This window comes from Cheilinus undulatus, linkage group 16 (assembly GCF_018320785.1).
Source record: "Cheilinus undulatus linkage group 16, ASM1832078v1, whole genome shotgun sequence".
NCBI classification, from domain to species: Eukaryota; Metazoa; Chordata; class Actinopteri; order Labriformes; family Labridae; genus Cheilinus; species Cheilinus undulatus.
Genome location: NC_054880.1, coordinates 8,665,377 through 8,679,443, shown reverse-complemented (window position 1 = coordinate 8,679,443; position 14,067 = coordinate 8,665,377). Strand labels below are relative to the sequence as shown.

At 40.2% G+C, this 14,067-nt stretch overlaps 1 protein-coding gene across 1 annotated transcript in view; it reads right to left on the bottom strand.

Moving 5' to 3' along the window:
- Positions 1-603: 603 nt before the first annotated feature.
- The window catches only part of LOC121524594 (protein shisa-7-like), a 70,678-nt gene continuing 57,214 nt past the window's right edge, over positions 604-14,067 (bottom strand). Inside the window, exons 8-9 of the mRNA XM_041810043.1 lie at positions 6,229-6,619; positions 604-2,597 (exon numbers count right to left, since the gene is read on the bottom strand). Of these exons, the coding sequence (XP_041665977.1) occupies positions 2,189-2,597; positions 6,229-6,619 (800 nt within the window). The 3' untranslated portion in view covers positions 604-2,188. The remainder of the gene's footprint in view (positions 2,598-6,228; positions 6,620-14,067) is intronic.

The following is a 14,067-nucleotide window of genomic DNA, read 5'->3' as shown; positions in this document are numbered from 1 at the left end:
GATTAAGCATGCAATTAAATGAGATAAAAATGTATGCACTACATGTGGATTAATCTTGACAGCCCTAATTATTACACATCAATGCATGTGTGTAATCATCTCCTGCATTAACAAATGATAACAAATTCTGGTTTCTGGCTATTAAGGAACAGACAGGCGCTGACGCATAGCCAGCTCCTCCTTTTTAACTGTATTTTTACGCATATCTAGTCTAGTAGTTAAGCTCATGTGTGGCAACCCCTCCCAGTGCAGTTAAACCATTATAAATAAGCGGCACATTTATCACAAAACTGGCAACATTTAATTTCAGAAACCATTAATGCAGTCTTAAAATGTGTTATAATTTTCAGTGAGTGTTTTAGTCAGCATATATTTATTGTTTGCATTGCTTTTGTTTTGGATTAACGAGGTTAACACCGGCATTCATGGGCCTCCTGTAGCAGCTGGGCTGCTTATGCGAGGACAGGACTTTTCTGCATTGTTTTTGGGGATATTTCCTTGAATAAAGGAAAGAATTAACCACATAGAGCTTTTTTAAAACAGACTAATAGCCATGAATATCAGATGTTAACATTCATAACTTGACAACAGTACATAGCAGCATTTAATGTTCTAAAACAAAGGAAACAAATAAAAAAATAAGCATTGATGGACACAGGCTCTTAATAATATATATCATAATCGATGTAAATTGTCCATATTTGCATCATTTTTTTGAAAAAATACTGAGGTATTTTACATCTAGAAATTTCAGTGATCAAAAGTTGCAAGCATGCTCTTGCAGTCTAAATTGCACAAATATGTTGGCAATATTCCTTTCCACTGCACCTGTCTTTCAAAAGAGTTCATGTTTTTAGGCTTCTGACCTTTTCAACACTACTGATCAATCACATGACAGAAATTGTATTATTTTAGGATGTAATATTGGCAAAGTAACAATATCTCAAATATTTTGACAACCTTAGAAGCTTTAAGCCAAAGTAAACTAGGATAGCTAGCAAGCTAACAGACAGGAAGGATACTAATGAGAGCCAACATGGCATTTTCTTCCTAAAATTGCACATAATTTCAGTGATTAAATGTTTCAATAAAGAGGAAATATTTTGTAAACTAGCTAGCTTTATATTCACAGACAGGAACAACAACTTCAAAATCTTTGTTTGAATTTCCACTATTGACTTCTTTCTCAAATAATTCATCATCAACGGTGATCTCAATTATCTAAAAAAGTGGGTGCAACAGCAGCTTCATGCTTTTTTGGACTCTCCAGCTCTCAATAAGCTCATTTCAAGCTCTAAAACAGGTTTCTGTTAGCCTCCAACCCTTTTGATTACCATTTCAAATTAAAAGTGTTAATTTTCTTAGTTAACTCTGGTGTGACTGGGCCTTTAGGCAGCAATTTCTGTCAAAATAGTAATTTTTCCCCCAAAATTGTTCAGGTTCAAAGAGTTAATGGCGTTCTAGTGACGCTGTACTTTTTTTGCAGACAGTGTTTTACTTTCATTATCGTCCAATCACAATGGGCAGGTCACATTTCCAGCCTTTAAATTACAAAGCGGCTGGCTTAAGGATAAATACATTTTAAACCAAGTATACACAAAGTCTTACAGGGCTCAGTTATGTTATACTAGTATTATCATCAGGTTAATTTCATACAAAAGCAACTTGTTTGGTTTTAAATACTTCTTATAAATACAAAGACAAGCAAACCCATCTGCCCCGGCCTCGTCGCTCTCTTACATCCACGGTGGATTCAAAGACAGATGAATCTCTGTCAGAGCTCTCGAGGACTCCGAGGACAGTGCAATAAAACTCAAGGACGACTCGACAAATCTGACTCAGCGGGTATCCTTCAATAAAAGTCACAGCGAATACCCGGCAGCCTTTGAACTGCACTCACATAATATTTTTTGCTCTTTTAAAGTGGACATTTCTGTCTTCCCTTTTTCAAAGAATGGCTGAATATTCTTTTTTCAAAGTGACGAGGAGAAATCAGTTGGCTTTAGGATTCATGTTGGCTTGAATCATTTTTGTTTGATGAAAAGGAGGGAGGGGAGGGGGGGCCGTTTGCTGCTCAGGGAGAGGCAGCCAGCTTCCTCATCTTCCTCTTCTCCCTCTAAATGCCTCATCTGCCTCTTCAGCTTCTTTACAACTTCAGCCTCTCTACTCTTCCTCTCTCTTTTCATCCTCACACTGTCACCTCGTTCTTACTCCCAGTCCGCAGTCCCTGCACCCCCCCTCCTCCGGGGATGAAGTGCAGCTGTTCGATGGTGTTCTGCCTCTTGTTGGCGAAAGCCATCCGCCGGGCGTTGGGGTGGCCTCCGCTCCCGTATGGGTCCCAGCCGCCGTGCATGCCCGTCCCCGGCATGCGGTCGCGGTCGTGGCTCGGCGTCGGGTGGGAGTTCATCTTGATCATGTGGTGGCGGTCCATGGACGGCGTGACGCAGATGTTCTGCTGCGACTGGGCCTTCTGGTGGTGGCTGAGGCGGCCCATGGTGGGCACCATGCCGCTCCTTTCGTTTCCTCCAATGATCAGACCCATTGCCAGCAGCTGGTCCTCCAGACGGTCAGGAGATATTAGAAGCCTCTCATGAGACCTACAAGAAGAGAAATTATTATCTTCTCTGCTTTTAAGTCATGCTTATGCAATGCCCTATGACATGCCAAGAGCTTCAAACATGACCTTTACAGCTGGGCAATTAATTTGATAATATTGTCTTTTAATTTACTGAGAAAAGGTTCAGTTATTCTATGAACAAATCACACTAACACTTCAGTGGCTCAGTTATTAAACAATTATGGTATCCAAATAAGTTTTATGTCCGTAACAACGTAAACTTTGGATTGTTTTTTTAAAGGGGACAGATCTAAAAGAACACATCTATTTGTTAACCATAGTCAGGTTTACTGATAGGCTAATTGCTGAGCCCCATGCTCCAGCATGTTGTACTGTTGATTTTTACTCCAGTCTGAGTGAAAAGTCCTTCAGTGTTGGAGTTATTTGACATTGTTGATCCACCAGTAATAATTCAACTACCGTAGCGTCAACTGATCTAAGCTTTGATGTATCTCTGTGCATACATATTTACATATAACTATGTATGCATCTTCTGTGCAACATAACATACCAAGATACACTGATATATGCTATCCCTGTGCAATGATACCTATATAAACACTTCTGTATATTAAAATTCGGTGAAATACGGCTATATGCAATCATACCAGCACTTTAAATAAACAGGTCAAGGGCAAATGTGCAATATCCTTAAGCAAATTCATGATTATGTGCAGTACATCAGCACTTAAGCACCGTAACATCTGCCTCATGCACTTTAAGACCTTTTAACTTGAACTGCCATAGTTGCTTTATTCCTGGTCAATCTTAAGCAAACTCATATAGCCACCTTCTGTATTGTTAGATGTGAGTCTTTGTATAATATTGTACTATGTTGTTTGGTCTCTGTGTGTTGTCTGATTTTATGTATATTTTCATTTCATTATGAACATGCTTGAGGTGCACTTTTATATGTAAACCATCGACCTGCCAGGGACTACGGATGGAAATTAGCCTATGGCTACACTCTGGCACATTAACATGTCCATGTAGATTAATGTGCATGGTCCCCTGCAACAAACAAACAAATAAATACAATTTCAAATCTGGGGGATGTGTGGGTGACGGGTGATCGTGCCCTTGGGCAGGGTGTTTTATATGTGTTTGGTTGTGTTTGAGTGTCTCCTGTTGTTCAGTGATCACTGCTGCGGTTCATCTGATCATGTTTCTGGTGGACTGTTGTTGTTTTCAATGTGAGGCACATTTGCACCAAGAGTGAAGTTATCTACTGAGTAGGATGTATGGTGCAAATTCATCAGTATGCATTATATTGCTTTGTGGTTGACTCTTTGCTTTCTTCTCACCACATATTTTCAGAGTTCCTACAGCGCCGTCATATTGTAAATATTTACCACTTTCAAAAGTGTAGTTTAATGATAGGTGTGGACCAATATAAACACTTTTTAAGTGAAAATGTAACTCTTTATGAGTTTATTTAACAATATAATTTCTTCTGTGTATTTTACTGTATACCACAGAGGTGTGACTTTACCTAAACAACCTGGTTGGAGTATAGTTTTACAGGAAACTCCTCAGTAGCTACTCAGTACTTAAAGTAAACTTTGAATGAAATACCTTTGACTTTACATGATTAGATTTTTAGATCTGCATGTTCACTTTGCCTAAGCAAAATTTTAACTAGAATAACTGTATTTTTACTCAAGCACAATAGTGAAGTAGTTTATCCACCTCTGTTTATTTATTATACTTGGTTATCCTGTAGTTCTCCAGGTTTGTTACCAGAAAAAAACTACATGACATGATTACCATTAGTCAAATGGGAGAAGGCCTTCCAATGGTCTAAGCTAGGGCCTGAAAACCACAACAACTGTCCCTGTTCCTAACCATACAGGTAAATACAGCGGCTGTCGTCTTGAAAAAAAGGGAAAAAAAAAGGAGAAAAAAAGAATTGGTCAACTTTAAAAGATTTCTATTTTTTCTTAAAGCCTCAAGCCTCATCAATGTCTGATTAATGTGGCTAATGTTTCAGCATTAACCCTCAAACACCAGCAACAGAAAGGACATTTTTGCAGCATTTTTTGTGTAGATTTCTTAACAGTTTGGCTTAACTATTCAAAAATAAATTTCAAAGGCTCTACTTCAGCCGCAGCCCCATATACAGCGATATATTATGTGGTGTGTATATGCATCATCTCTTCATTTGTTTTTCAAATGGATGAGGTGATGTAAAAAGAAATTTCCCCTTGGGGAAAATAAAGTCTAAGAGATTACAGTCCTCGGTGCTCGCCTCCCAGTCTTAGCCCTTCAGTGCACTTCTGACCTACATTTCCTGTCTCTCTGAGTTGTCCAATTCTTAACGGCAAAAAGGCCAAAAACCTTATTTTCCAGGGAAAAATTTAACTTTCATATTAAACATATCAAAATATTTGCAGAATTTTAGCATACATTCCAGGTACTGTAAATCTGGAGTATTGTTTGCACCTGTATACAGGTGCATATTTAAAGTCACCTCTCTGCCTCATTCTTTTGTTCAGATTGAACTTCAGAGGAAAATCAAAGTAAAAGATTACGTCACACAGCGGTGGAGAACTCCTGATGGGGGGCAAGTTAGGACTTCTACATAAGGAAGCACTACAAAAAAGCCTTGTCTTGAGCCGTTCACAGCTATGCCCAGTATTAGAAGTGCATAAATACAAACATTCTCAATACTAATCTACTTTTGTGTCCAGAAAGTAGTGAAATATTCAGGCAAAATAAAAGCCTGGACAAGCTGTGTCACACAACACCTGTGTATGGTCCATTTCCACAAAGTGGTCTGGTTTGGTTCAGTCCAGTTTTCCTGTGGTTTAGCACATTAAACTCTGATCGTTCCTGTATTTCCTCAGCTGTTGTCTGTCCAGTCTTGCTTGTTGTAACAGGAGCTCCATCTCTTTCAACAGATCCAGATTATTTGGCTCGGCTGAGAAGAGCTGGTTGTTTTTTCTCCCAAATAGCTCTTCGTTTTTTAACAGTTTGGCTTTTTATATGTGGATTATATAAACACAGAGGATGGTTCGCCTCTAGAGCCTTCACACTCTTTACCCATCCATACAGGGAGAAAACAACACTTATCATACCACTACCAATGTCCTAAATTTACTTACATGCCCATGAGGATTGTTTTACGTTGGCAAAACCACAAGACCCCTAAAGACTTGTATTTCATAGAATCTTAGTGGCATTAGGAACATTGTTAATGTCCTGTTGTATCTAAACATACTAAATCCTTACTTCATTGTGTAATTTACTGCAAGATTTCTAAACAAAATGCAGCTCATCTCAGCATCAGCAAATATTCTCTGAGCGAGATAAAAGGATTTAAATTGAACTGATTTAATCTAACAGAGAGCAGACTCACTTTGTCAGACACTTTAAAGGGAATCACCAGGAATGATGCTCATAATCGAATAGAGGAGAGGAGTTTCATTAAAATTTAGTCTCTTTTTTAAATGGATTTGGTCTCACCTCTGCTCTCATCGCCTGAGATCGCTCAGATCGCCTCTTGTCTTTTATCTTTCTTTCTCTGTCGTGTTTCATCGGCCTGTTTTATCTAATCTGTTTCTCTCATCGCACCTCCTCTCTCATCTCCTCCCCCTCGTCTCTTATCTCACCTGCGAAGCGTCTGCGAGTTGTTGCCCCGGCTGTTGCTCATCATGGCTTTGTAGTACTGGTGCTGCTGGTTCTTAGACAGGCGGGACAGAGAGTTGCCCTCCCCGTATCCGAGCAGCTGGTCCTGGGAGCGGACGCGGCGCGGCGGTCTGTCGAAGCTGGAGCTGGTGTAATGCGACTGGCTGGGCAGCGGGTACGGGTTGGGGGTTGAGGGGATGTGGGTGCGGGGACGCCCACCGCCGCCGCCACCATTGAGGGGTAGGGTGCCTCTCTGGGATCCTAGCGTGTACTCGCCCGCCCAGGGCAGGTGGTTCTGGGAGGAGTAGAAGTATGGAGGAGCGTTGGAGCGACGTTTGGAGCTGTAGTAGCTCGGGTACTCGTCCAGTTCTTTCTCTGGTGGAGGAAAAGAGAGAAAGGGTGTAAAAATGGCTGCAATAAAGGGTTTTTAATTCAGTTTATTAATTCTTTTGTTACCATGTTGCAAAAACACACAACATCACTTAATTATGGGTTAAATCTTTCTCTGTTGCATCACCAACTTTGGCATGTTGTCCTTGTTTTGCCTCCACCATAACACACAAATTCATGAATGCATTTCACACATATATACAGACAGCATATTCTTATTTATGAATGTTTTGGGTTAGTATTCATTTACTTTTGGTTTCAATTACATTAAAACTGTGTGCTTTCCCTCACTTTCATGCTCACTGAGGCTGTGCTGTGAGATTAGGCTAGTGAAAATATGCTTGGCCAGAGGGTCAAGAAGTCAAAAAAACAATTTTGGATGCAGCATTGGAACATCTAAACTTGGATGAACTTCATTTGAAAATAAAGACTTATGTGGCATGATGAGCAGCTAAATTTACCTTATATAGATAGTTTTCTCAAAAGAACAATGGTTAAAACAAAAGTTGATCCTTCAAGTACAAAACAAAGTCAATTCAAGGCAACAAAGTAAAGAAAAAAAACACTAAATACAAGTTGAAAAAAAAAGAATTAAAACAAAGAAATATGACATATAAGGACTCAGAAAGAGAGGTGATGCAAGGACAGGAATAATGTCAAGAAGAATAAAATGATAAAGACACTTCAAATGAAAATACGTAACAGCTTAGGCAAGAAAGGGGAATAAAATTCTTGAACAGAGATAAAAAGGTGTTTGAGACTGTGATGGAGTGGACCTGAAAACAAAATATAAAAGAAAGGTGCAAATGAGGGGAATGAGTCAGAGAAAGACCTGCAGTAAAGACGTAAATGGTGAGAATGAATGAAGAGGAGATACAACACGGTTTATTTCATAATAAGGCAAAAGGGAAAGAAGGTAAAAGTGAGGCCAAGGCCAAAAGAGAAGCAGCAGAAGACGAGACTGTAATCGAGGTAAGATTGTGCTGAGAGCGGTGAGGGCTGAATGAGATGTGTTGCCTTGAAAATAAAGAAATCGAGACACAAAGTAAAAGGATGAAGAGTGAGGGAGAAAGAGGCGAGTTTTGAACAGTTATCAAGGTTCATTAATAGTGAAATATGACGTTTCTGTGCTTTCTGCTCTCCAGCCTGAGACCGCTTTAATCTTCAAAGCATTTCCATGGAAGCAGCTCCCCAAGAGCCAATTTAAACGTGACCTTTAACCAGCCACCTCTCTTCCTCTTCCTCCCCTCTTCTCTTCCTCTTTGTCTCTTTCTCTCCTCTGGTTCAATTTTCTATTCCCCCTCTTCTTCTTGCTGTCAAGGTTTTCTTTGTCTCTCTCTGTTTGTCTCATGTCCTCTTCCTCCCCTCTCACTGTGTTTACTCCCCTCCTGTACGGCCAAATTAGCTCGAGGTTTCTCCCCTGACTGTCGACCGCAGACAAAGAAGCCTTTATCAGTGTCCTTTCTGCAGCAGCGTTTGGGTTTCTACATCAAAAGGAGCAGGTTCTTACACAGCCAGGAAAAGCTATGGTCCCACTCCTCCACTCACATTAACAACGGTTTACTTTCCTTTCAAGTGGCGTACCAACAAAACTGCAATTCACTGTCTGATTACTGAAAAAAGCAAGAAAAACACTGGTCGTCTAGGGTCAATTTGGAGCCAAAGTGACTCAGACTGTATGAAGATGATGTTATAGTTTTCTTCCAAAGGGATCAATGCCTGAAAGTAGATGTCTTGAAGTTCAAAACAGTGGCAACTGGTGCATAATTGTTCAAAGAGTGTTAGAGTTTTTCTCACAGGTGGACCATCTTGGTTTGTTAGCATGATGCTAACACATAATGGAAAATGCCGTTAAGAAGCTAACCAAATTAGCGTAATTATTTCAACTGAGACAACAATACATTTATAGTTACACTACATTCTCTTTAAGCGTAAATTTCTGAAACTTATCCCTCTGCTGCCACTTCCTGACAGGTGTTTTCTACAACCTCAATTCCAAAAAGTTGGGGCACTGTGTAAAATGTAAACATAAACAGAACGCAATGATTTGCGTATTTTTTAAACCAATATTGTATTCACAATAGAATACAAACAACATACCAGATGTTGAAACTTTTATTTTCATTAAAAGTATCGCTCATTTTGAATCTGATGGCAGCAATACATCTCAAAAAAGTATGGGCAGGGACTGCAGACTGGCCAGTTCAGCGCTCAGACTCTTCTACTGTGAAGCCATGTCGTTGTGATGGATGTAGTATTTGGTTTAGCACTGTCTTGCTAAAATATGCAAGGCCTTCCCTGAAAGAGACATTGTCTTGGTGGGAGCATACGTTGCTCTAAAACCTCTGTAAACTGGCATTGATAGTGTCTTTCTGGATGTGTAAGCTGGTCATTCCATAGGCACTAATCAGAGATGCAGGCTTTTGAACTGTGCACTGATAACATGCTGGATGGTCCCTCTCCTCCATAGTCCTCAGTACACAGCATTTGTGATTTCCATAAAGAATTTATTATTTTGAATTATCTGACCTCAGAACAGTTTTCCATGTTGCCTTGGTTCATTTTAAATGAGATGTGGCCCAGAGAAGACGGCAGAGTTTCAGGATTGGGTTCACACGTGGCTTCTTCTTTTCATGATGAAGCTTTAGCTCAGGTGTCATGGCATACTGTGTTGGCAGACAACGATTCCTGGAAGTGTTACTGAGCCCATGCAGGGCTTTCCAGTGCAGAACCATGCCTGTTTTAAATGCGGCGTCGCCTGAGGATCCAAAGAGCACTGACATTTGGCCTTTTACATTGCACACAGAGATTTTTCTGAGTTTTTCAATGACATTCTGTACTGCAGATGGTGGGATATTCAAAGACTTAACAGATATATTTTTCTAAAATTGTTCCAGAACTTTTTTGGCAGGTTTAATTAACCTCTACCCATCTTTACTTCTGAGAGAATCTGCCTCTCTAGAATGCTCATTTCATAACTTCTCCTCCAGCTGGTTTTCATCAGTACAGCTTACTTCTCCAGCCTTTTGATGCCTCGTCCCTCCTTTTTTCAGATGTGTTGCTGCCATTATATTCAAAAAAAGGCTCATATATTTTCATTAAATGGTAAAATGTCTCAGTTTCAAAATCCGAAGTGTTGTTTATGTTTTATTGTGAAAAAAATATGGGTTTATGAAATTTGCAAATCATTGCATTTTGTTTTTATTTACATTTTACACAGCGCCCAAGATTTTTTAAATGGAGTAGTACTTCAATTTTAATCAATAGCAAAATTTATACAAATGTTAACTCAATGTGCTTAACATAAGATACCACACAAAACAAACATGCAAACACTCAGGAGACAGATGCACAAACGAGTCCAGAAACTTTAAGGTTCAGGGCAGTTCTATTATGTTGTAGGTCTCTATTTTATGTTATTCTATATTTTCACTGTCATGGTGTGAGCTGCATTGCTGAATTGAATCATAACAGCATGTCCTGCTTATAACATTATTTATTAGTGCTTGCTTTATGGTACTTTTTGTTCACGTCTTCCATAAAAGAGGCCCAAACAGGAGCAGTACGTCAAGGTCAAACCTCTTCATATTCAGACATCACACAGTTTCATCTGATTCATCTGCTGAACAAGACAGGGATGCTCATTAGGCAACTAATTTAAAACCCCCAAAAAGGCGAATTTGAACTGTGTTTAACTGACTAGTCTAATGTTAAGAAAAAACTCAGAAAGCAGTCACAACTGAGCACACACCTGATCATAGCATCAGCAGGTAAATTGTGTGAAATAGGTTTGCCTGGTGTAACTAACATTGAAGATATGTGGTTTAACAGGCATCACATGTAAGGTAGGGAGAGGGCAATTCAAAGAGATCAGCAGAAAAAGAGATGTATGCCATACGCTTGCTCAACAACACAGCAAAGATATTAAATCCCAATATTTAACAAAATATGCATTTTACCTTTGAGGTAAAATGTTTGTGAAGAATTTGTCACCTTAGAGATTTGAATTTTTAAAGGTATGATCCCACCTGCCATCGTGATGCTCATCAGCCTATTGGTACTTATCTTCTTCTGAGTGTGACACAGTTAAACATATTTACCTGGCACAGAGGGGATCAATATCACAATATCTAGCGTCATCTATCCAGATGAAGGGAGACAAGAGTTTTGAGGAGTCTTGTGCTGAGCTAAGAGTCTAGCTGAGCCCTTTTAATTTATTAAAAGATCGCCCATGCTTTTAATTGAAACAGTGATATACTGGAGAGAAGAGGCACAGAATCTAAATTGCTTGGGGTCCAGTGTAAAGTTTCCACAGTCAGTGATGTTTGGGGAGCCATGTCATCTGCTGGTGTTGGTCCACTGTGTTTCATCAGGTCAAAGGTCAGCGTAGCCATCTACCAGGAAGTTCTAGAGCACTTCATGCTTCCCTCTGCTGACCAGCTTTAAGGAGACACTGACTTCATTTTCTAGCAGGACTTGGCACCTACACACACTTCCAAAAGTACCAGTTCCTGGTTAAAGGGCCATGGTATCCCTGTGCTTGACTGGCCAGCAAACTCACCTGGCCTAAACCCCATAGATTCTCTATTGCGAAGAGGAAGGTGCAAGACACCAGACCCAACAACGCAGAAGAGCTGAAGTCCACTATCAAAGCAACCTGGGCTTCATAACACCTCAGCAGTGCCACGGACTGATCGCCTCCCTGCCACGCCGCGTTGCTGCCTCAACCAAGTATTGAGTGATATCAGTCAGTAGTCCAACATTTCTGTGTTAAAAATCCTTTTGAAACTGGATTTTAGTAATATTCTTATCCCCTGAGATACCGCATTTTGGGTTTTCATTAGCTATGAGCCATAATCATCAATATGCTTTCACTCTGTATGTGCTTATTTAACTGTGTTTAATGGTTTAAAATGTGGCCACCTGTGTAAATGTGTTGAAAGGGCACTTATTTGAACACAAATTTCTGCCTTTGCTTGCAAAACTACAATGTATTATATTTCTATTCCCATTTTTTCCTCATCATTAATGTTTTGTCTAACAGACAAGCAGAAAAAAAGCTGTATAGTTTTATTTTTTGACATTTCAAGGTGATAATGGAACAGCCAAAGATTGAAATTGAAGTTAATTACAAACAAGTGCTTAAAAAAAATACCAGCTTCCAAGACCAAGACTTTAAATCTTGGCAAGGTCAGTTCTGATGACATGAACTGTAAAACTCTTGAAAATGGCCACGCCGAACACGACAGAAATGCTTTTCCATAAATGAGAAGATGAGGCGAAGTGGGCTGACCTTGGACAGTCTGATGTGTAATGAGCGGCTGCCTTTTCAGCGCCAAAGTGTTTTTCTCCTTTTGATTGAATCGAAATAATAAAAGAGCCTCATCTGGACTCTTCACCTCATTACTGCTTCCACTTCAACGTATAGCCATGCCACAGATGCACACAAACACGCACACACAATCCCCCATGTGGTAACCATCCATCACTTGGCCTGCAGAGGCGACTCCCCTCCCCCTGCAGTCTTCAGCAATCGCAGGGCGAGCGAGGTAAAGACAGACAGAGGGAAAGAGAGAGAGAGGTTGCCAGCCGCTGCCTCTCAATCGCTTTTTTTTTTTTTTTCCTCCATCGAAGGAGCCCGGCCCCTGCAGACCAGCAGCCAACGCCCCTCCCCCCGTCGCCACATCTCTCCACATCCTTTTTCCTCCAACAATCCTCTTTCTCTCCTTCTTTCTGCATCTCTATCTCTCAAATATTTGTCTTTTATCCTGCTGTATGTGTATTGATCTGTCTCTACTGGTCAGCAAGCCACTTTTTCATCCTCTATTTCCTTTTCTCCACATTTATCAAATTTCTCAGCACCTCTATCTGCTCTCTCTCCATCATGTTACTCACTTTACATCTATTCCTTTACATATTTTGTACTATTTCTCCATCTTGCTGTCATTTTCGCCTCCTAATCCTCTCCCTCTGCCCCAATCCCTTCAGTAATTTCCCCTTTTTTGTTTCACTTTGTTTATTTTGCTGTTTTCTGTGTTCTGTGAGAACAGTTCACACGTTTTGGATCATTATTTAGCTCTGCAGCTGAGTCACAAATCTCCTGCTGCCATAATGGAGGCTCACTTGAGAATCGGCTGTGAAAGTCAAACTAACCGGGCCACAGAAAGAGAGAAATACCTGGAGAGGAATTCATGTGGGAGGGAGCCAGATTTTGCTTGGGAATAACTGCCTCATATCTCAGTTGGCAGAGACATGTGCAATACCAAAGATCCGGTGAAGTGGGTGTTGTATGTGTTATTGATCAGTGCAGGGAGAGTGTGAGTGTGAGCCCGACCTCTTGGCACGATGTCGACCTCTCTCGCAGCATCATGACAGCGAGGCTTTAAGCTCTTAGCTAGGATTGTTCCAGCTCCCTGGATGGCTAATATTGTCTTAAAATTACACCTACAAACAGGTGTAATCAGCATCATAGCCAGAGTTATTTGCCCAGGTAATGAAAACAGACAAATAATCCTCTGACATGAAATATTTTGGATGTAAAAGTCAGAATCATCTCACTTTACAGCTTTAACAACAGTTTTCTTAAGCCTGTCTCTGCCTTGGAGAAGAAATGTTTTCTGAGTTTATGTGATTTGGTTGTTACTAATCAGGTAGGTGTTACATAGTTGCAACCAAATTGCATCATGGGAAGTGTCAGATGCCATTTTTCATACTTTGGATTACAAGATAAGATATCTTTCATGTTTTTAATCTGCTTCCAAAGTTTTAAAAAGTTATTAAGGTCCAACATATTGCCTCAAAATGATTGATCAGGATGCACTCACCCATAGATGTGTCATGTTTTATGCCTATTACTTTTTAATATTTTATTTCTATTTCTTTTGAAAAATATAAATATTTATTTTCACACATACTGTTACATTTAGTGTCAAAAATGCATTTTAACACCTTTTTCTTCATCTGTTTAGTTAGCTGCATCCTACATGCCAGTGCAACCAATATGCCAGTATAAAATGCTGAACTGCACCGTCATGACCACAAGTGCAGCCGCCCATTCACTGTGTATTCATAGCTTTCAGTCACGTGAGCAGGTGGAGGCATGAAGGAAAAAAGATGCTTAGGACAGTAGCAGTCACCACTGAACGCTGTGGCACCAGGCTTTTAGTCTTTATCTCCTTAATCCAACCAGAACCTAGCTTCAGTGTTACTTACAGTATTGTGCATATGTTTGTGCATGTTTAAGCAAGAAAGATGATTGACACAACCCTGGTTGTGCTCCGGATGTCTTTGCATATTAACAGGGGCATGGGTAAACGATCTGTTGAAAAAATAACAAAGTCCACACCTTTAGGGCACAGTAATGGGTGGATCTGATGAGTAGGCACAGCCTAGGGTGCCTTCTAGGCAGGCAGAAGAGTCGCCACAAGCCCCTG